General features: G+C 39.5%; 1 protein-coding gene across 1 annotated transcript in view; it reads left to right on the plus strand.

Moving 5' to 3' along the window:
- Positions 1–24324, plus strand: part of snx19b (sorting nexin 19b) — a 60098-nt gene extending 35774 nt beyond the window's left edge. The window contains exons 12-14 of the mRNA XM_084716834.1: positions 18933–19117; positions 19586–19673; positions 23300–24324. Coding sequence (XP_084572960.1) covers positions 18933–19117; positions 19586–19673; positions 23300–23423 — 397 coding nt within the window. The 3' untranslated portion in view covers positions 23424–24324. The remainder of the gene's footprint in view (positions 1–18932; positions 19118–19585; positions 19674–23299) is intronic.
- Positions 24325–25179: the final 855 nt, after the last annotated feature.

Here is a 25179-nt window from a genome sequence, read left to right on the forward strand (position 1 = left end):
CTACTCACCTGCTACTTGAGTGTCTTTTGAAACTCAAGGGTGATGCTCGAGGGGATTTTTCCTGTTAAGATTATAGTATTGTATGTCACTTGCACTGTAAACATTTCTTTTCTGGCAGGCCCAACAGGAACTGGAGTAAGAACTGCCACAGAGAGTAGCTGGCTAGTTCTCTCTGCTCTCTCTCGTGAGCACTGTGTTTTTCACAACGGCAGCCTTATGTCAACAGCAGCCATCTAATCCTTGTGTACAGACTAGAAGAAATCAGCCTTGCTGCAGAGGTGGGACCAGGTCTTTGTTTTGCATTGCAAATCACAAGGCAGTCACAAGTCTTAAAACATTGAATGGAGTTGGTTGTGTCTCCATCTGTAATTTCTGACCTACTGCAGTTTGGTTTTTGTTGACTACTGCATCATTTTTGCAAATGAACAATATGATCTTAATAATTTCTTAATGTAATGTCTTTCAACTGGAGCTCAGTAACTTAACAGTAGTTCTTTGTGGTTCTCTCCTGCAACTTGATTGATCCTCACACCCAAGTCATGTGACCCCACATCATGAGTCCACACCTTTGCCTTGCTTTGATCTACTCTTTAACTTAGATGTTTTTCTCTATGATCAGTGCTGTGCCGTTAACAGATTTTTAAAATACCAAGAAAGAAGGCCCAGACATCTGCAAGACGGTTTGTAAAATTAGCAGGCTGATAGAACAGACATACACACATTTTGCAAACTTCTCCTGAGGTGATCCACACTTGATCCACAATCTGACTTTAATACAGTTACACTACATGTTTTGTTGAATTTAAGCCACATGAAGCCCACAGGCATGGAGCAGAACATTGGTTGGGCCGCTCTCCTCTTGCTTGAAAAAATATCTCTGACAGAGTAGACCTGGAAAACAACTCTGGTGGTTTTCATGGTAGTAATAATGCTGTACAGTCTAAGACTCTACCAGACCACAATCTCTCATATAGAATTACTTGGCATTTGTCGGGTCTAATTGGTTGAAAGTTCCCTGCTCTGTGTTTGTGCGCAAGGTCTAAGTCTGTGTGAGGTTGCACGGGCCAAAGGGAAAAGTAATCTCTTTGGTGATTGTCATAAGATTGCAATGGTGATGACAGCAGAGACTTAAGTTCGATGGATGTTATTGTAGCACAGGCAGGGACCTTGACCTCTGTATGTGCATGTCTTCATGTTTGCATGCACTGACCTATCCAAGTGTTTGTCCCGCATGCTAAGTGTCTCAGTTTGTGCATTGATGAGACACGTACGGAACCAAGATGGTGTGGGCCACATGTGATTAAATTCTGGCGCAAGGATGTAATGTCACATGTCTGTATTTTGACCAGCCATGGAGAACGAGGCGCCACAACAGTCCTAATAAAACCAGGCCCGGCATGTACGCGCATGCACACAAACATACACACAGGAACAGAGCTGAACTTAGACAGCAGGGCAGACGGCTGTAAGACGGCACCGTGGCCTGAACCAAGGTGGTGATGTGTTGAGACCTGAGCCAGGGGGCTGGACTGAGGTGTACGCCTCACTGGGAGAAGACACATCACACAGTGATAGGTTGGAAATCTGGTTGCTCTCTGTCTGTTCCTGCTGGTATTAGTCTGCCAAGTGGATGGCTCTATATTATGAGCTAAACAGTACACTAAAATGTGTCTCTAAAAAAAATGGGCAGAGAAATAGAAAATGTGGGAACACAATGTTGATGCATATTTGATCATTACTGCCTAGTTTGACAGTTTGGCTACCAACCATAGATTCCTTTTTACAAGGCCTAGTTATATATTTTAAACTTCTAGATGTCCTTTAACAGACCTTAAAATTCTGACCTGTTTTGAGATAAATAAAGAAATGTTAAAGCCCCTGAAAACTAAGTTATTGATAAAAACTATAACACTTAAAAACTCTGCTTGATCAAGACTTTTACGGGCGCCATCAAATTTGATTGACAGTGGCCTGGCAGCATAACCAAACAACCCCACAACTGTCATCACATTTTGATTCAAATCTAGCGAAACTCATGTTGCATCACCCTTTTCCAACTGAGCCTGGCTCCAGTCAAACCAGTGAGAGGAGTTCAAAGAAAAATACAACTGCAGAAATCATATGAAATTCCCAAAATTGTTCCAGTTCTGCAGGAAAATTGGTAGTGTCTACTTAAGATTGTTGACCCAGACCTGCAAGAGATTTTTGCCAGAGTGATGATTTTAAACCAAACCATGACCTTCCCCTATTCCTTACCCAAGTGTTTTTTGTCCCTACACCTAAATAGATCTTAAACACAGTATTTTTACATTATAAAACATTTTTAGTTTGTACAACATACACAATAAATACACAACACATATACACTTAACAGTAGTTTTGCAAATCAAAGACACTCGTTTAGACACAACGAAGAAAACTTTGTGTTGATGTAGGACTCAATACATTCCACATTACAATTTTTAAAAATATGATTGAGGCACATTTTTAGGCACTTAAAGTATGCAGAGGTTGTTTCTTGGACTTGCAGATGTTATTTTTGTTGAACTGGTGGGCTTCTACACACTACTCAAACTACAATTACAATTACAACACAATTACCCTTGAACAGCCAATTCTGGCTTTGATTTCTGTGTTCTCACCAGGGTTTCTCAGCACATATTTAAAAGGTAAATATATATATATATATATATATATATATATATATATATATATATATATATATATATATATATATTTATATCTTTTTACATGTTGACAAATCTATTTGGGTGGAGTGTTCAAGATGAGTGTTCAGATAATTAAGGGTAACATGTTGTTCTAATACTCATGCTACTATATCTACAAATAGTGAATGTTGCATATAAACAGATGCAGTGTTAATTTTAGTCTCTACTTCTGTCTAGCCATGAGTGTTTTGAGTCAGCGTTGGCTGTTAACACTGGATAATTAACACTTCACCACACTGACTGACCTCTAATTTTACCACTGCTCCTGAAACTGAACTGTGCTGGTTCTGGTAAGCGCCAGGCACTGATTTAATTTTTAATGACAGAGAGATTTTTAAAGCTTTATCATTCATACTGGAGATATGTATCAAATATATGTGTGTACTGTATATATCACAGCACTGTCTGGAATTAATAATTGCTTTTGTAGTGCTCAGTTACTTCAGGATACATAATCAGTAAACCTTTCTCCCGTTCATTCAGGGCCTCTTAGGAGCTATTCTTTAACAGCGATGGCCCAGTTTGGACAGGATTTATTTCAGAAAAGTAAATTGGATTATTTTTTAATAATGTGTTCGCTAATCAGTGGTTTTAATCCAGTTCTGGGTGCATATGTGTCTAATTTTTTCCCCTCTAATTCTGTATTAATTACAGTGCCAAATATCCATTGTTTTTCTGTCACATTCAAGTCTCATCAGACAGACTGGAATAGTAATCATATCCAGGGAGATCTTTCTAACTCCTTACTAGGCTAGGCCCATATCTATTTTTTTGTACCTTAATACCTTAATACCTTAAAGCGATAGTTCACCCAGAAATGACATTCACTCAATATCTACTCAGCCCTGTCCTGATGTGAGGATGGGGGAAGATCTCCAGTTCACAAAACACTCGTGGAGCTTCAGCGGAAAACAGCATTGCAGCCAAATCCAGTACAATTGAAGTGACTGGTGACCAGTTTTAAAATGTAAAAAAAACAACACAAAATGAACACAAAATGCTTCAGGTGTGTGCACGTGGATCAGGTCTGAGAGGCTACAGTTGACATTTAGGCTAAAAACATGGTGTAAATGGCGTCTTTTTGGGTCAAATTTTAATGTAGCAGCTTATGTGGATTACACCACATGAGCAGTATGGAGACATTTTGTGTTCTTTTTTTTACATTTTAAAACTGGTCACCGTTCACTTCAATTGTACTGGATTTGGCTGCAACACTGTTTTCCCGTGAAGCTCTGAATTGTTTGTCCTTTACATTTATCTCCCAGATGCCATGTTTCTTAGCTCAGCTGCACTGCTTGTACACAAGTAAAGAGACTGACCCCTGATGGTGGGAGCTGTGCACTACAATACCACATATCCATTTCAGTTTAATAGAAAGAGGAGGGTCTGCATATATGACAGTATTGAAAATCATACCGTCTGGATTTCTCAATACCCCGGTATACTGTAATACTTTTATACCTCCCAAGCCAAACTTAGTCATATTCTCACTAGAAATGGCACAAAATCACTCTTTATTTATGGCCCCTTCTTGAGTTTTCTTAATGAGGTTATATTAACATTCAGTGTTTCTCACCAAAATACACTGTGTGTATCCTTTTGGACTAACAAACACTAGATGCTAGAACAAATTCTAGAAGTCTTCTTTCCTACCTTTGCTGAATTTGTGATTTTTTAAATAGAATTTATTTATATTTATATTTATTTTTATTAGCACACAAGAAGTAATAAAACAAGCATATAAAACAACATAGCTGGGGTTGTGCAGGACAGTAAAGAAACCTAAAGGAGCTTATAATAAAACCTCCTGGCTTCAATTTATAATTCATCCTACTATGTGTATTTCTGTCCTTAATATGACAATATAGCAAAACCAAACAAGTAGTTATAATAATCATAAATTAAACACATAAGCTCATGACACATAAACACATGATTAACACATTAACAGTGGCACAGGTGTTTTTTCATATTAGACTGATGAGTTGCAACGTTTTTTCGGCACACCGCAACCACCAATTGCCGGATGGGGGAACAGTAGGAAAACAGGCAGGAGTGTGTAGGAGTGTGTGTCCGGTGTACTTGTGGGCTAACAACACGGGAACCTGCACATAAAACCATTGCTAGTGGTCAAAAACACCATGCATGAGGTGGCCTGAAGACTCAAGAGATTCAAGAATATAGACTCCACAGGACAAAATTAGCCTTTCCATTAGTCCCAGACACTGGTCATTTTAGCCATGCTCTCATTCACTACTAGCGCAGCTCCTCGTCTCAAGAATCGTCGTGGTGTGGTCATTTTTGGTGTCCTTTTACCCCCGGAATTCTTTGGTCATGGTGTTGCACAAGCCTCATCTCCCCATGACTCCTGTCTGCCCTCGCTGCCGTGTCCACATCATGACTGGTCATTCCTCCTTATTGCTCACAGGCTCCTGATAAATGATCTCATCTGTGGGGATGTAAACTGTTTTCATGATGTCCATGTTCTCCTGCTGTTTTTTTTTTTCTCTTTCTCTGATGTAAGACCATTTACTGACAGTGGAGCTCTTAATGGAAACCGGGTTCAACAGTACGAATTCGCAGCCGCCACAGTCCAGTGTTCAACTCAGACTGAGGTGAAAGTTAAACAAGTCTCTTGTGCTGCGGCGGGAAGTCACTACCTGGTGGTTGTATGAAAATCCTCATGCATTTCTACCTCTACATATTAATAATTCAGACAATCCATCAAAATGTATTGTTTGATTTAACACAATAGATATTCTAATAGATCATAAATGAGCCTGTGTGTGCCAGGATCTTGATTAAATAAGATAGGGTTAATAATATGTGGACTAAACCAAAACTGTGTATATTTAGGATGATGAAATATAAATATGAATTTCGTTGTTTATTATTTATCTCACAGCATGTCTACACAGAAAGCATTTCCTATTTTCATATATCTAGCTGTCTATTCTTGTAACAACTTTCAATTCACACATGCTATACTCCCAGAAATACATCCCAAGGCATATTTTTACATTTTATGGCCATTTTCTTATGTATTAAAGTGATAGTTCACCCAACAATGAAAAATCACTCAATAGCTACTCAGCCCTGTGTTGATGTGAGGATGGGTGAAGATCTCCAGTTCACAAAACACTCCTGGAGCTTTAGCAGAAAACAGTGTTGCAGCCAAATCCAGTACAATTGAAGTGAACGGTGACCAGTTTTAAAATGTAAAAAAAAAAAAACCACAAAAAAGCAGAAAATGTGTCCATACTGCTCATGTGGTGTAATCCAAGTGTCCGTAAGCCGTGACATTAAAATTTGACCCAAAAAGACGCCATTTAAACCATGTTTTTAGCCTAAATGTCAACTGTAGCCTCTCAGACCTGATCCGTGTGCACACGCCTGAAGCAGGTACACAAGCTCTCACCCAAGCGGCGCAACGCGAAATATGTGAGATCTCACGATACTTTCACACCTGTGTTTACATGCTACCTGGAAGCAACTCAGACAAAAGAGAGAGATCTGCTCAGAAACAGTGACTTGTTACACATATAGTTGACTTCACAAACTTTCAACAAAGAAGAAAATGTCAGAGGACTTCGACATAGAAGAGGAACATCATTTCTTTGCTGCAGCTGCGCCACTCGGGCGAGAGCTTGTGTACCACTTCAGGTGTGTGCACGAGGATCAGGTCTGAGAGGCTACAGTTGACATTTAGGCTAAAAACATGGTGTAAATGGCATCTTCTTGGGTCAAATTTGAATGTCACGGCTTACAGACACTTGGATTACAGAACATTTTGTGGGGGGGGTTTGTGTTCTTTTTTACATTTTAAAACAGTCTGCATTCACTTCAATTGTATTGTTGTATTATTGTATATAATTGGATTTGGCTGCAACGCTGTTTTCCCCTGAAGCTCCAGGAGTGTTTTGTGAACTGGAGATCTTCACCCATCCTCACATCAACACAGGGCTGAGTAGATACTGAGTGAAATTTCATTTTTGGGTGAACTGTCACTTTAAGCACTTAGCTAGAGTAATTGTGTCTTTAGGGCTGGGTGTCAGAACTCGAGAGAAAGTACCACTCAACTGAGTTTATTGCAGGACTGTCCACTTCCTCACAGGTCAGATGTAAACCGCAAAAATAAAATAGCCCTCTTGATGGGAAAGTGCAAGGAATGTAAGCTTTGGTTTTATTTAGAATGTCCATCAGAGAGAAGAGAAGCAGCAGTAAAATAAAAATAGAAAAGCATTCATTCCTTTGCACGGCCCAAAATGGCTTGTAGTTTCAGTAAGATATCTACACAAAAAATGGCCAAAAAATATTTAACTGCTTGAGTCACAATGAAAATATGAATGAAGTTGAACTACCACCAAGCTATTACAAAATGTAGTAAGTGAACTGCAGTAAACTACAAGTTTAATGACATGAAGTCAGCGATTGCAAATTCTAAGGACAAATGACCCAAGTATATCAAAAAATTGAATGTAAAAAATGACCATCAAAGTAACAGTAAGGGATATCAGATAGGAAAACTGTTTCACGTGTATAACCTGACGGCCCAATCATCTATTATGCAACTCTGGAAAAAGTAATTTGGAAATCAAATGGGGTAAATCGAATCAATTTGTATACAATTTCAGGAAAGTATACTTCATTTTTCCAGAGATCTGAATATTTTCACAACATAGTTGATGCAGTTACAACACAACTTAAGACTGCTGGCACAGGGAGTGAAATTTTTTGTCCAGCATCAGTGCTCACATAATCAAAATCTTTATGTGGTAGCAACAGTGATGGAGGGTTCAGTTCAGAGGAGGTTGCATGTGTATATCCTGTTCATTGTCTCATATTTCCACGTGTTTAGCTCTTGAAAGAAGTCTGAGGTTTTTACTCGTCGGAGTAAACTCTGCTCGAGATTCTGCCCGCAGCTAAAACATATGGAGGTGATTTAAGATAACAGACTGACTTGTCTATGTGAGCGGTGATGCACTCACTAAGACCACAGCTTTTAAAAATGTGTTTATATGCTGTGTTTGACTCCACATCCTGCCTGTATAACCATGGTCTAAGTACATGAGTCTGTCTTGAATAGGCAACATGGAGCTTCCTGTCTGTCGTCCAACTACAAGTGTTATCACTCGGTTACAGGCTGTGACATTTGTTCAAGTCTGTCTCTGTGCTCATATTCAGTTCAGTGTTTGTTTTCAAATCTAATAGGGAAATGAGCTGCTAGGAGTCATGTAGACACTAAGACCAGATCTCAACTTTTATTGGATTCATTGGACATAGTACACAAATTCCACCAGCAGCTGTGGACTTGCCAGATTATCAGTCAAATTTGTCAACTCGTTACTCTCAGTTTCCATCTTCGGTCTGACATTGCCTCCGCTCTTTCCCCCTTCCCCACGATTTCTGTGGGGAAGGGGGATTCCATTTTCTCTAACCAGTCACCAGAGACAAATGTATTCGCTGCTCAGCTTGACAATGCTTGACAGCAGCATCATTGGTACCAGTTGGTTGGGCAATATTTTCCACACAGACACTGTCAGCCCAACTTCAAACTTCAGGAATTGTTTTTTAGAAATATGATCAAATTTGCTAACCTGAGGGAAGACTGCTGTCATCTTCATCGGTGGTCTTCACATTATAGATAGGAATTGAAAGTCTTTTTGACACATTGCAACAATGATTTATATACATACTTCTCATCTCCAGGGTCAGTGATGCCCACACTGCTGATGTGCTCTTCATGGGTTCACACAAGCAATAGTCTCTCATAGCCAGTCCCGTCTTCATGGCACTCACACAAGTAATCGAGCACAGTGCATCCCTTTGCTTACAGGTAACATTTGTTGCACAACTTTCAGAAGCACTTCAGACTGTTTCACTCTGCGTTAACCGTGTTTGTGGTAGCTAGTGGAAGGCCATATAGAGTTAGCGTTGCACTAAAGTTAACGAGGGATGTGTCTGTAACGTCCACATCAGAGGGTAACTGTTTCAATTGACAACTCTGGCATGTTGCAGTGAAATGAGGCACTGTAATCTGTGTTGTGATGTGGTCCGGGAGGTACTGGACATGTAAGAACCGGGTTTCAGTACCCAGCACTACCTTTAAGTTGAGACTCTCATTTAATTTCTGTTTTGTCACATGCATGTCAAGTGTTTGGCTGAATTGTTGGTATGAAAAGTGAAAATGTAGAGAAAGTGCTGGTCTGATGACTATTGTAACATGCTAATACAGCTGCGTGACCCTTCATTAACTGGCTTGGCTCTTTAGCTGAACAGATACTGCTGCTGACTGTGTTACAAGAGGTCTCCGGTTCGAATCTCCAATTTTCATGTTGTGTCCTTTAGCCCTTAGGCATTGGTGTCAACCACACTAAGATGTTACACTCTTGTGGTTGTATGAGGGTTACCTAATTTCACCTCACCCCAAGAGAAAAACTAATTTTATAGACTGACCTGACATCTCCTCAATATCTTAATATTGGCTCATTCACAGTTTTTCCTGGTTTATTAAACTGATTTCAATCTTATTTTGCATAAGAGATGATATTTCAGGGCTACTTTTATTACAGTGATCTAAATAAGGTAGGGGAATGCTACTGAGCAGTAAAACCACAGACGATATTGATTTGAAACACGTTTTCCTAATGTCTCCTTGTTTCATATTGTTCCTCTATCATGGTATTTGGCATGCAGACATTACACCACAGTGGCATGTTGTTGCTGATTTGATTATAGGAAATGCTGTTAAAAATATGACTGCATTGAAGATAAAAAAAAATATGATTGATGACTTGATCTGATTCCCAATTAGGCTTATGCTTTTACTTTGGAAGGTATGCAGCACTATTTTCTGGTTGGTGTTTTGTAGATATCAGTGTTCAGAATGAACTGAACTGTGCACATGCATTGTTTTAACTTGCACTTTACGTGCAGCCTTGATTATAAAGAATATTTCTTGCTTGGCCTTGGCAAATTGCTGCCAGGTATTCTTGCCTAGTGTTTGATAATTTGTATTTCTTGATAATATTGTGATTGGTCTCTGCAGAATGTTTGGCTTGGAACGCTTTTAATAGTCCGTCTGCTGTGTGCCTCCAATTAAATCAGATCCCAGACTCGACAGTTAAACTGAAGTGTGAAGCTAGATTTAACCATAGGCTTTTTTAGGAACACAGTGCATGAGGCCTGCCTCAAATACAAACATTGCCAAAGTATTTTTATTTGCCCCCATTTGTTAAAGGTTCCCAGTACAATTTCATGGTCTCCAAATACAACTACATATGAAATGATGGTCTTTGTGTGTTAATCGCAAATAGCTGCTGGACAGGACAGCCCTGCTGTTAACTGTGTGGTGGTGCTTATTTGTAATTTATTGGCTTTCATTTTAATTTGCTTGGCATGACGAAGGCTTTGAGGAGATTGAATTTGTACATTTTATGTGGGAATGGCTGAAGCTGTATGGAAGCCGTAGATCTAGATCCAAAAGGCTTTGGTTGGTGTTTTTTTTATTTAGCATTGAAGTTACATTAAACTACCTTTAATCAGCTTTGATCAAAAATGCATTGCCAAACAAGGCTAGACGTTTTAGCTATATTGTACAACACCACACAATTATGATCCATCCAATGTGGAAAAATGGTCCAACTGACTCATATAAGAAATTACAGTCCAACATGTTTAAAAAATGTTAAGACGGGCAACAAAAGACTGGGAAAGTTGTGGAATGCTATGAATGAAAGGGGCACCCATCCAAGCAAGGATGGGATGAGGTTCACCACTCTGTGAAAAATTGCATGAGCAAGTAATCCGCCAATTTGAAAACAATGCCTTTCAACACAAAACTGCAAAAAATTTAGTTATTTCGCTGTCTAAAAACCATAATATTATAAAATGATTCAAAGAATCCAGTGAAATCTCTGTACATACGGCTGAAAACCAACACTGAATACTTGTGACTCTCGATTCTTCAGTTGGCACTGCATTAAAAATCGACATTATTGTATGAAAGATATTCCTAAATGTGCTCAGGAACACTTTGGAAGACCGTTGTCGGTCAGCGCAGACTCTATGTAAAGTGAAATCCATATATCGCCACTGCTGCAGACTTCTCTGGGCCTGAGCTCATCTGAGATGGACTGGTGGAAAGTGGAAAAGAGTGCTGTGGTCTGACGAGTCCACATTTCAAATTTTCATCATTGTGTCTTCTGGGCTAAAGAGGAGAAGGACCATCCAGATTGTTACCAGTGCTAACTTTAAAACCCAGCATCTGTGATGGTATGGAGGTGTGTTAGTGCCTGTGGCATCCTGGCTAACTGTCACAGTAAAGGCTTCATTGATGCTGAAAGGTACATACAGGTTTTGGAGCAACATATGCCACCAAGACGTCCCAGCTTATTTCAGCAAATCAATGCCAAGACACGTTCTGTATGTGTTACAACAGCGTAGCTTCCTAGTACAAGAGTGTTGAGTATTTGACTGCCATGCCTGCAGTCCAGACCTGTCTGAAAATGTGTGGTGCATTATGAAGCACAAATTAGGACAATGGAGACCCCGGGGCTATTGAGCAACTGAAGTCTTATATCAAACAAAAACAAGAAAGAATTTCACTTTCAAAGCTTCAACAGTTTGTGTCCTCAGTTCCCAAACACTGACTGAGTGTTTAAAGAGATGGTGATGTAACGCAGTGGTAAACTGTGTGAATGTGTTTCAGGCATTAAATTCATGTTTTTACAACAAAAAAAAAAGACAAAGTTTTTCAGTTTGAACCTTAAATATCTTGTTTTTTACTGTATTCAATTGAATATAGGTTGAAAGGGATTTTCAGATAATTGCATTCTGCTTTTATTTGTTGTTTACACAGTGTCCCAGCTTTTCTGGGATTGGGGTTTGTATGTTCGAATAGTAACTGTGATCAAATATAATAATTTTAACATTATACAAATGTCACACAGGGATGTGTGTGTAGCTCCATGTGACAGACAGATTAATGTGAAGTAGCACAACTTCAGCTTAATCAAATATTTGGCAGCCACAGAGCCAGCACTTATGTTATCTTTCTTTTAGACAAATGAGACACGCTAACATAACCTGAGCCAAAACACATTCATTTGTATATTTTAAATGAACTGCATCAAGGCTGCAGCCGTTCATCAACCTTCAGCTTCTCCTGCCAACTTACAGGCAGTTCATTAATTGTCTCACTCACTTGTCCAAATGAACATTGGCTTCTCTTTGCTCACACAGCCACCCAGCCTCACTCCCCTGACTCTGTCAATTTTTCCACTATATTTGTCAATTAGGCAAGGTCATTTTCCAGCTGGGATATGATGTGAGTGATTCTGTTTATATTTTTGCAGTGTCAGTCAAAATCACATTGCCGTTTATATTGTGGACACCCCACTGGCTCCGGCTGGAATAATAATATGCATTACTGTTTAACAAATCTTGTTTCTATTTCTATGGATTTATGCATCTATGCAGTCTTAAATTGTGTTCATTCTGAGAAGGGATATTCAGCATGCACACACAGGCCTCGACTGGACGTTTCAGTTTGTTTACTCGCTGTGTGCACAGCTGTAGCCCATTAATCATCATAGCTACAGGATAATTTTGCTTTTGTATCATTACTGATGTTTGCACTAGTAGTAAATGCCTTAGCAATTTTCATGTAGTCACATGAAGTTTTTCTTCAATCTGGGTCAGTAGTAATCAGCACATTTTACAGTAAAATCATTAAGTGAAGGACTCACCCTCACCTGACACATCATTTACAGTATTATACTCTTGTCTTTCTCTCAGAAATTTGGTTTGAATGCACAGAAATATACAAATTTCAATGTGATGATTTTCTCAAGAGGAATCATTATTTTGAATGATAACTGCCAGTTGCACTCATTCTGTAATGTAGCTGAAACATAATCATATAACAAAAGTTTAATACTCAAGTTGAAGATGTTATACCAAACCAGTGTCCTGTACATCAGTAAAGTAATTGTGTCATTCATGGTGAATTTGCGGTTTTCATAAAAACAAACAAAAATTACATTCACATTCACACAAGTGTTACTCACTTGAGTAACTTATTATGTGTATTAATGATGCACAGATCACCTCGAGTTCATCCAAATATGCATTTACATAAAGATCATTCTGATCCTGGTCCTGATTTCTGTATTGTGTGCTATTGATACAACATTAACATTTCTATGCACACTGTAATGTCACTACAGGAAATATTGTTAATATTTAATCAGCAAAACTAAAAAGTGCAGGCAGATGCTTGACAGCTACTGCAAGTGCAAAAAAATTGCCATTTTGAATTAAAATCTGTCATTCACATGAATCATGTAGATGCAAAGAGTCTAGTGGCCACCACAATTTACATTCTTCTTCGCAGTAAAACATTCTTGGTGAGGCATCACACATCTTTTGGCCAGTAACAATCAAGATAACTCTATTGTCTTATTTTTGCTCCTAAACATGGATGTGTATAATGGATACTAGTTTTGAGGGGAGCCATAGATAAGAGTTAGGTCTCCTTTGAAGCCAACTATGTAATCTGCTGTTTGACTTAACGTTAACATTAGCTAACTAGTTGCTTAAGTAACGTTAACATGTCCTAACTTACAGTTAAGTCTCCTTTGCACCCAACTACATAATATGCTGTGTAACTTAACATTAACGTTAGCTAACTAGTTGCTAAAATAATGTTAACCTGCCCTACCATAACCTATCAAATCCTGGAAAGCATGCTAGCTTGTGACACGTCAGCTAACGTTAACTTCAGTCAATTATATGGTAACTTCCAGCGTTGACGTTACAGTTCAGAATCATTTTGCTGAGTTCAGGCTAATGCCCACTGTATCCATATTGTTATTCCATTTTACTGTCTATCATTGTCAGACGTTATGAGGGAAATAATAAGTCATAATGAAACAAGACCCACCGGTGTCCGGTTTAATGAGTGACTGTGTTAACTGGTGACTCAGCAAAATAAGTCTTAGTATTAGTTATGTGTTAGACCGTATTTGGTGACCCATCAGATTCTGTGATCTGCAGTTATGGAAGAAGTACTCAGATCCTTTCTTTAAGTAAAAACATTAATATCACAATGTAAAGATACTTAATTGCAAGTTTAAAATCCTGGATTTAAAGTCCTACATGAAGTACTAAAGTAAAGTAACTTTACTTTTACTGTAGTACCCTACTAAATACTTTTTGCTTTACTTTTACTTTAGTAAAAAATAAAAATAAAAAGGTATGCGAACATGTGACTTTTTCACCTCATATGAATTTGCAGGTCTGGAGGACACTCTGCAGAGAAAGTAAAATTAAACTTTTAGCTTCTGAGATAATATTTTTAGACAGCTCTGATGGAGCTTAGGATTTATCAGAAGCATGGCTTCACTACTTCAGTCAATTTCACTATATGAACCTGGACTGTTTATGTGACCTTTTGGATGTGTAGAAGAAAGCAGAGACAAAACAAAATCATGACTGAGAATGCCTTCAAATGTATGATGCCTCCATGTTTTTGCACAACTACATTCAGGAAAAAGGATCCTTTTCTTGTCCAGGTTTGTTTTTGTTCCAGGATACCAGGCAGGTATATCTTGTACCATTTGCCTGCCACTGCAGAAGAAGTGTTGCCTCTGTGTTTCCCAGTGAAAACCTAAATCGTGACCATTAACATGTGGCAGTTAACCAAAGCACAGTGAGCCCTTTAACGAATGCTAAACATTTTTCCCCTGCACTCAACAGGGGATTTAATCATCCAAACGATTTACAGTCGTAGCAATAAAGTGACTGTGGAATCCCTGACAAACTGTAAATTAGTTCTAATAATGTCACGCTGCTTCAGCTCTTTATTGGGTCTGTCTGTTGGTCTCAGTGTCTATACGTTCTTCTTTGCAGTGGGCAGTCATAACTCAGGGTGATTTAGTGAGCTTGGCTCTGGCTGGTATGAGCTGGTGAAGAGACAAACTTCATTGTCCACCTGCTGAGCTTTAACCAGCATGGACCAAAATACACTCCTGTTACTGGGGATGAGCCGGGGCGTCAGTGGTAACGATGCATTACAACATACTCTGACAAGTTACAACATTATCTGTGTTTGGGCATGGGTGGGTGTAGAATTTATTTTCAGATGAACCTTAAGTTTTATCAATATTGTTTCATTTTTTATTCATCTTTTAAACCCAGATCTTGCCCTCAAATGCCCTTGAAGTCAAAAATGAAATCTGAATTCTCCTCTGATTGAGCATTTGAGAAGCTGATGCAAGACATTTCTTCCACTTTTTTCAACAATCCCACAAAGCAGTGGTGTACTCTATGTACTCTGAGCAATTTAAGATGAATAGTCGACATTTGGAAGGATCCGTCGTGTTGTTAGTTTTTTTTTTGTTTGTTTTTTTGGATGGGCTTTTTATTTGGATAGGACAGCTGAGGTTAGGACAGGAAAGTGGGAAAGAGAGTGGGAGGATGACATGCAGCAAAGGCTGGAACCAAACCCTCAGCACATCGGGCAGATTTTCTACCAAATGAGCTACCAAGGCGCCTCGTGTTGTTAAGTTTGAACATTATACCACTTGGGACTGGTCTGAGTCACCAGATGTAGACTGTGGGTACATGCCTGCCATTCAGGCGGCATTTTCTTTCCCTTCTGCTATCTGCACAGTACCATGTTTAAAATCGCTGCAGTCTTAACGTGGAAAATGGCATTTAAGCCTAACTCTGACCTGGCTGCTAAAGGTACAAACGTAAACAAGGATGAGAAGAACCAAAAATCCCACAAGGACAGCTCTACATCTCTTGTGAGTTCCAAAGCAAGAATATTTTTCAGAATTTTGTCATATCATCAAGAATATTGCTGTCACAGAAATACCTTAACCAATATATTAATATTTTAGGGCCATACAGTATTGCCCACCCTTAGGTGTTAACTCTTAGTTGAATGATAATGTGTGCAGCCAGATTGTTCTGTAGTGCTGACGCAGCACCGTGGAGATTGGTCTGGCAATGCGAGAATAATTTAGGACAAGCAGTCTTGTAAGTCTAAGTGGTCAAGTGGATCGTCTGCAGATCGCTGGGTCAGCTGTTTGATCCCCACCTACCCTGGGCCACATGTCAAGACACTGCACCTCAGTTTGTTGCCCATCCCACTGGGGATGCACAAGCCAGTGCATTGCCAAATTGCCCATTTATCCAGAATAAATTTGGGGGTTGCATCAGGAAGGAAGACAATCTGCCGTGGCAACCCCCTTAAGACAAAGCAGCCGAAAGACAAAGAAGAAGTAGAAGCTTGTTAGCCCAGCTTGATGTCATGAGGAGCTTCAGCACACTTAGTGCTGCCATCATCTCACATAATACAAAAGAGGGCATCTAGCTAGAGTCAGTGTCAGCTCTGACATTGGTTGACTTGTAGTTGACAGAAAATGAGCAGACAGTCAAATCTTAGAGCAGAAGATGGTCCTGTGGCCTCAGCAGTCCGTACATTAACCTGTGATTCCACTGATGACACACATAATTATAATGTGATTATATTATGGATTGTAAATGATGCAATTATGTTGAGAAATGTTGTTCTTAAAGGGACAGGTCACCTCAGAATCGAAAATACATATTTTTCCTCGTACCTATTTATCCATCTAGATATTTTTGGTGTGAGTTGTTAAGTTTTGGAGATATCGGCCGTAGAGATGTCTGCCTTCTCTATAATAATGGAACTATAAAGCATTCAACTTGTGGTGCTCAAAGCTCCAAAAATTTATGTCAAAAAACTCAACAGCAATGTCTCTTTACAGAAATTGCAGTTACTCAAGAAAATCCACAGACCTTGTTGTGAATACTTTAATGTAGGAACTACTTCTTTCTACTCAGAATAATATTTGCAAGTCATTACATTCTGTTTTTATTGCATTATGTTTTACAAATGTCCCAGCTTTTTTGGACTCGGGTTGTTTTTTGTTTTTTTTGTGCCTGCCCAAACAGATACCGCACCAATTGAATTGCAGTATTGACATTGTCTGAGCCAAAAAAAATCAACCACCCCAACACTAATTTAGGGGGCAGTAATACTGCAGAAAAATAAATACAATTGAATTTCTGTTTATTTTAATTCCTTATCAAAATAATTGCCCAATGTTTTTCTGTTGATTGACTAAGCAATTATTCAAATAATTGTTTCAGCTCTCATTTTATGTTTCATGTACAAAATTTTATTCACATCCTGAAATTCAGCCTGTCAGTGGGATCTCTGGAAAGTTTAGATCTTATGCACCAACCAGTGGGTCGCCCAGTTACATAAATTAAGTTCCAAGTGTCTCCCATGCCTGTTTTTCCTTTGCAGTTGTACAACTTGAGGGATCAAAAATACCATCAGTATTAAGGATTTGGCTTCTCTTACACTGTTATGAAATACTAAGGGATAGAGGCATGTAAAATAGTGGCAACCAGAAATTGTGGCTGGCACAACTCGTCCATCCACAGCTCCTCTGAATGCAGCTCAGCAGTGTGGTTAACTGGCTAATGAAATAACTTCATTAGGGGCCACATGAAGTGAGCAAAAGAAGCAGAACATTAGGCCCAGAGGGAGGTCCCTGGTTCTTTTTAACAGAGCCTTGAGGTTTTGAACAATGTTGCATAACAGCATCTGTATGGTGTTAAACATTTTCTAGGTGTCTGCAAGTCCTGGAAAACTCTTACAGTATCTGAAATTATCTTATTTAAATGGTTTTGAACAACACAATTTTGTATATGCTTGGTTACTTCGTCTTCTTTTAGACTGCTACCAACTTGCTAGTATCTCCTACAGCTTTATGGGCCTGTCCTGTGCAATGCTTGAATACTTGAGCTACATTGAGATGTTGTTTTTAGCTTTTACTTTGTGCTTTAAATAACCCCCTCATCCAGTCTGGATGGCGACTGGCTGTGTTTCCACCCCTCAGATGGTAAATCTTGGTGTGAAAAAGGTCAGGTCAGAACGGAAGGGTCAATGTCTCCTGGCTACGCACGGCCTATTGAATTCACTCATCACAAGACCTTAAAGCCAGCAGTTAAGTGGAAGACTTGAGGGAAGTGGCCTCAGTTTGAGATCAATTCCAGCGTGTGACGGTGCCAGGCCGGACTCCTCTGCTGCACTTTGAGATTCAAATCCGTGTGGGAATGCAATGAGGCATGGGTTACATTTAAAGGGATTGGCTGGTCTGAGGGCAGGATCATTCAGTGCTGGCCAGATAAGGCATGATGAAAAGGTCACCACACATTGAACTTGCTGACTTAAAGTCAGGAGGTTAACCAACTGCTGCCAAGGTCATTGCACTTTGACATGATCACAACACAGTGGCATTTGCTTGTCCACATGAATTGGTGAGGTTGCTGTGGGGATAATTGGTGAACATGCTAGCTAGCAAGCTAACTGTTAACATGCTCACTGGCCCAGCTGGGCTAGTGCAAATCAGTCTAGAGCTTTGTTTGCTTTTCCGTGGCATTTTGTCCACACAATTTCTCTCAACAAAAAGTTATTTCAAGAGGGAAATTAAAGCTCTATGAGCTAACAAACTTGCTAAAGATCAGTTACCAAAAACTGATGGGACAGTAACTTCATAGTTTATTTAAAAGATTGGCTGCAAGCAAAACCATATATATACTCAATTTTTTTTAGATCTGGGTCTCATAAGGATTGAATCCAGGTATCGTTTGACTGGAGAAGTTTTGATACTGGACTATTACCAATACCCAGCCCTAGCAACACAGCTAATTAACTATGATAGCCTCTTCCATTTTGGACTCTCGGGCTCCGTCCTCTTATGGCCACCATGTTGCGCTGCCTTGTTTCTACAGTAGCCCAGAACAGATAAACCAAATGCTAGCTCTAAAAAGGCCTGTCACATTTTGCATGAGTTTTACGGCAACCGTACCTTCTCATACATGGTTAGAGTGGGAGAATGAGACGAGGTGTTTGTAGTCTGCAATCCTTTAAAAGTCACTACTGATCTTAACGAAATGAATTGAGTTTGCCATTTTGAATGCTGGTATGACCATGACTCAGGAGCAGATTCTTGAAGTTCATTAAAGTGACAAAACAAGCACAGTACAGATATAAATCCTGAATAATAGAATTACTTTTTAGGCAGGGCCTGGTTGTAGACTCCACTCACCAACTGTGCTAACTTGAAACCACTGTTGTGTGTTTCTGTATTTCAGATGGCTGGATGTTAGCGTAGCCAACCTGACATGCACCAGGTACTGGGTGGTGTACCTGCAGGTCATCCAGGAGGCTGTGTGGCCAGGAGGAGCTCTGCCCACAGCCCCTCAACTTGAACGCAGCCAGCAGCAGAAAGACAGCACCAGGCAACAAGCCTTAGACTGTCTGATGAGTCTCCTACCAGGTACATGTACCCACAGACCAACGGCAACAGTGTTGACCAACCAATACCTTGCATGACCAGTGTTATTGGAATTTGGACATTTTAGGACAAAAACAAATTTTATAGAGGTTTTGATTTACTCTTCTACTCTTTTTACTACTCAGTTATTATGCTTAAATATGTGGAAATAGTTTGTCTAACAGAGACCACCAGTTAGAATTCTTCAATAACCAAATATAAGGGATTGTCATCAAATTTTTGGATGAATATCGGCCAGTATATATTGTTATCAGATTTTATGCTCTCTAATATATCTCTCTGTAATAATGACATCAGCCGCAACATTCAGGCATCAGTTTTAAATTATGTTGTAATTCTATCAGTTGGTCAAGGTAAAATGAGTGCCTCAACTTGCAATAAAGATGGAGGGAAACAAAACAAATGGCTGTTCACAATGTTGTATCATTCTCTCTGTCCTTGTGTCTCCAGATCTGGTCTCAGACATGTTGGGTTCAGACAAGTACAAACTCAGCTGGCAGACTGCACTGGACTCTCTTCAGGACCCCTACATTAACAGGTGAACCTCCACTATACGCTCATTCATCACTTTATTACAGTAAGTTTCAGTTCAGACGTACAGGCAACATGTGCAATTTGCGGAGGACATGTTGGTACACGGAGGAGGATAAAGACAGCACTGCAGCCTTTCTTAAGATTCTTAATGCAGTTCAAATACACTGATATGACAGATAGTGGTCTGTCCAGTTTCCATCACCAATAAACGTCCATTAATCTGCTTGGAATTCATAGAAGAAAAGATCTAGACTGAAATATCTCAGAAAACCCACACGACACGAGGCTCAAGCAGTTTGTCAGTGTTTACCCTCTTTTCTTGGTCATGCCATCATTATCAAAGACACTCATCCTCAACATCATCCATGAATTACTGCAGGGACATGCTTTAAAGTATGTCCAACTTACACTGCCCGGGGGAAAAGCTTCGGCCTACGTCTTTCTTTGACAGCAGATTGTAAAATTGTTTTACAGTCCATGTAAAACTGAAACAAACTCACACAGAAAATGAGGAATATCTGATGAAAATAAAACATGTTTTTGAAGTAATTTTAAGAATTGTAATAACACTTTTAAGTACTCATATTAGTATTGGCAAGTACTTGTACTCAGTCTGAAAAAAGTGTAGTCAGTGCATCCCTAACTCTGATGTTAAAACAGTACCTGATGGTCCTCATGAATCTGCCAGCATGCTTTACATACTCAGATGCATGCAGATGGTTTGCTGTTTTGACATTCTGCCTTTTGTTAACAAGCAGGTGTATCTGATCAAGCAGCCAGAGCGTACGTGCTCACTCGCACACAGACAGAGAAGCTCACCTGGAATCATACAGTGTGAACTAATGTCTTCACTAAACAGCAAACAGTTGATTAAACAACAAACCGTTGATTAAAGAACAGCAGGATAAGTCTAAAAAAGTTTACAGATGTAGAAACAAACTATGTTTGGAATCAGTCAGTCAGTTCCATTCATGTGGTGTTGATATGCAGAATCCCAGAAAGAAATAAAGATGCACTGAATAAAGAAAACTCTCCCATTTTCTCTTATTTAGTTTCGTTAAAGACTTCATTGAAATATTGGATTTGATTGTGGCTCTTCATGCTTGGTTACTGAATTTGTCCAGAGAGACTGAAGTCTTGCTGGTTTCCAACTTGTTCCATTTCATAATGGTGGAGCCCACTGTACTCCCGAGAAATGTCAGGGAGTGAATAATTCTGTCTCAATTCTGCCTTTTGCACCTCATGACTTTGTGTTTGTTCTGACGCTGACTGTGAATTCCAACACCTTGAATAGAAGGGTATGTGTCCTCCTCAATCATGACCAACTTGTCACGTGTGGAGTCATACGTGGGGTTATTTTTAGGGGCATCTCAAGGATGATGAAAAAAAGCATTATGCATCCAAGCTTACAGTACATTTGTTACAGTCTGAATCAGAGTTTGGACTGCTCTGCTTCCTCATTTGTTTATTGTTGTTTTTAGAGCTCAACTGATATATATTGTATTGATACTGGTCTATCACAGCTCTTTTCTTTCATTAATCGAACAGAGCATATATTTGCATTTGTACCTATACCCCAGGTGCAAATTAGGGATGTTCCTGGTGACTAATTTCCCTGTCGATTAAATGCAAAATTTAATTTAGGCTAGTCAACTAGTCTAACACTAAGAAAACACTCAGAAAGCAGTTAAAATTTAGCAGAATTTATATATTATATATTATATTGTGTATTAAGAGCCATTTGAAGCCATTAATCACGGTCTACAATCGCCAAATTGTACTTAAAATGCCACTGAAATGCGCGCTGTGCAATACAAACCTTACATCTTAATGTACAAGACATGACAACAACTCAATAAACGCTTCACCTTTTCAGACTGAAGAGGGTCACAGTGTCTGCAGGTAAAGGATCCAGGGCTAACGTTAGCTGCCAGCTGGACACACAGTGTGGCTAACGTTAGCAGTGCTAGCAGCAGCAGCAGCATCTCCGCCTGCAGGTTTATGTCTGTGTCTGTGCTTAATGTGGGCACGTTTCTCCACTCGAGTGAATATATATCAGCTTATTATGTCACAGTCTACATTCATCTGTCCGACTTTGCTGATATAAACATCCAGGGTTGCCACGGCGATCGGTTCATACACGCTGGGCGAGAGGAGCTGCCGTCTGATAGCGCTGCAGCCCTGACCAGTGGCAGACGGCTGCATAAAATCTTAAAGGCAACAGATAACTGGCATCGTGCATGAATGAAATATTTATAAATATTTTAAACAACTAGTATTTCTAGTGCCAACTAGCGTGGGTGGGGACGTTTAATTGTATAGTCGACTAATTGCGCGCATCCCTAGTGCGAATAGCATGATTGGCTGTAGACACATGGGTGCTTGTCTCTGCCATTCTAGGCTATGTACATTTGGGTACAAGCTGAAGGTGGGAATCTCTGGATACTTGCATCAGAATTTGATGCGTTTAAGCCACAGGGTGCCAGTCAGATTGTATCCATCTGCAGCTGCTCACGCTCAGCCGTCCTCAACAAAACTCAAGAGAGCTTTAGAAGTAAACATGATGCTCTTGTTGGATTTAGGCATGGGAATCTTTTTGTCAATTTCATCACAGCCTGTTGTTGATTGAATGAATAAAAAAGGGGGGGAAATTTTCAGTCTCTTTTCCCTAAAATACAATACGAAACACAACTGGCACTTAAATGGTCTGCAGCCTTTTTACTTTAAAAAGTTGACTGCATTAATTAATGAATTAATCAGTCTGAAAACATCGTAGAGCCTCCTGCCTGCCTCCGCTCTGTTAACATCTTATAGTGTCTGGGTGATGTAGTACAAAGTAGGCACAATGTACTTTTAATACTTAAAGTTAGATTGGTTAGATTCAAAACATGCAACTGCTGCCTTTTGAAAAGATGAAATACTTCTCACTCTTACAAGATAACTCTACTGTGTCTTGGTGCTTCACCACCCTGAGCTTCTTTGCTCTGTCAACATTCCATTGTTAATCAACATTTAATAAAAATCCATTTTTGACATTTATGAATCAATTCTAAATGCATCTAAGATTCAAGTATTTCTCCCCTCTCCTACTGCAAACAGCACTGTTGGCTTCTGACTCTTGGTTGCTAATAGCAGTTGCCTTGACCTAAACAGGTCATATATTAGCAAGCTGACAGTTTTTTGTCAGTTAATTCAGGTAGCTACATAACATCTGGCACTTACTGAGTGTAAATATTTTGTAACAACTAATCTTTAAGTTTAAATTTCTGTAAAACTTGTGCAGCTGGCTCCATGCACTGAATGTATGAACTCCAGATGTAGAGGACAGTGTGATTCAGTACATCACTTCAAGGCAAAGCTACATAGAACAGAACCAAATGTACGAGCCAGAATTTCATGGACAGCTACCGTACAACTTGAAATAACTTAAACTTAATACTTAACTTATGTAACTGCATGACTGAAAGAATTACATTACCACGAAGATAAATAAGATGGTCTTAATAGGTTTTGTCATAAGTTACAGCGGTCCAAGTCTAACCAATTGGACACACATTTGCTGTCTTCATCCAGTCTCATTCTCATTAAGTCACTTAAAGGATGCTGACTGCTGGAACTGTCTTCCCTTAGACACCTGGTCTACTGCATATTTGATCTTCTGCTGGAGTTCCTGGTTCCTGAAATACCTGAGGCGGACTTCCAGAGGAGCCTGTTGCAGACCCTCTCCAAGAACCCGGAGAAGACGCTGGCATGAGAAGGCACCCCACAGGAACACCTCAAAATCCAGCTGTAAATTTCCCTCATCCTAACTGGTCATTCACCACTGATGATTTGCCAAAAAGCAGCGAGGCTGCTCCTGTTCTACTAACGTTCCATGATGAGACTGTAAGTGAATGTTTCTGGTCAGACCATGCCCACTCTAAACCCCTCAGGCCTGTCTTTAGTTATGTGTTCTTGTGTTGATACATGAGGTCGTCAAACACGGTGTTCTGTATGTGCACACACTCGAACACAAACTGCATTTGAAGCAGGTTTGATTACATGAGAGCACCTGGTTTGGGTTTAATCTCAGAATGTGTCTGACCTGTTGTTCATATCTAAACATGTGGCAAAGCCTCCTCCAATCTCCACGTCCAGCTTCTTCCTGCTCGGTAAACCCTCCGACTTTGACTAAACTAATTTCAGATGCTTTTCACACTCTTGCTCTCGTCCCCATGTGCAGTTTCTGGGTACAAAAACCCACACCTGTTGCTCTAATCTGAAGAGGCAGGAATCGCTTTCTCCTCTCAATTTAAATCTCAAAATGCTCTACTGGGATTTAGCATCAGTGTTTTACTCTCTGTTGACCCATTCCTCAACATCCCACTGGCTCTGTATAGAGCCACATGTGATGCTGACATAATGTGAGCTGTTCTTCCTAAATCTGAGCCTTCCTAAGGGATCACATGTCTTTGGTAGTGATTTTTATTTTAAGCCGCATGTGTCCAGGTGTAGGAAAAGTACATACTGTAGCATAGCGTGGTGAAGAGTTGGCCACAAGATATTTTACTGGCTTCGCAGATGCATCACAGTGTTCTTTTAACAAGTCCCTCGGAGAATTATCCGTGTAGTTAATGTCAAAATCACCTCAGTACCGGGCTCCACAAAAACAGGTATATGAAGGATGTTGGAAAGGTGTTGGCCCAGCTCCATTCAATAACTTAAGAGTTTCTTTTTGTAAGTTACTGTAAACCAGAGCAGTTGGAGCCTCCACATACAAAACATTTATCATCGGTAGCTATGTAACCAGCACGTTTACAGAGTTGGTGAAGTAAATAGAAGCACAATTCCTCACTTAATTTAAGTGGTATCTATCCATACTGATAGATTTAGTTTATTTTGTCTATGGCTGGGGCGACTCATCAATGTAATCGACATCATCGATTACAGAAATATGTTGATTTGTAGCACATGCGTCAACACTTAGGTCAAAGCATGGATCCATTTGGAGAACAAGCTGCCGAGAAGGAAGCCTCGCTGTGGTCTTCTAAACTGTGGGAGTATTTTAGACTACGATGCAACAGTCTGGCTTTCTTAAAGCTCCACAAACTGGAGATGAGTTACCGCAGCAGTTTAATTTAACGGTCATGAAGGATTCAGAAATGGCTAAAATGATTGTGTCTGTCATTTGTTTCAATTATTGTCCTTGCCCCGCACAAATGTAAAAATACATTTACCAGTCATCATCTTACCTGAGTATGACTGCAGTGATGAAATAAATCCATGTCATGACCAGCTTAAAGTTTTAATTCAAGTATTTGCATAAAAAAACTGATTGTCCAGTTCAGGAAGTGGGTTGATGCAGTGATTAAATTAATATGTGTAACAGCTTCTTTTGAATTTAAGGTCCACTATTTTTCTGATCAGGCATCTGACAAATGGACTCAGACTTTAAAATATGACTCTATATTTAATTATTCCTCTGTGCTTTATATTTATTATTTTCAGGATTATGATTGAGTAAAATATTG

Source organism: Lutjanus erythropterus, chromosome 4 (genome assembly GCF_056507025.1).
Source record: "Lutjanus erythropterus isolate fLutEry1 chromosome 4, fLutEry1.hap2, whole genome shotgun sequence".
Lineage (NCBI taxonomy): Eukaryota > Metazoa > Chordata > Actinopteri > Lutjaniformes > Lutjanidae > Lutjanus > Lutjanus erythropterus.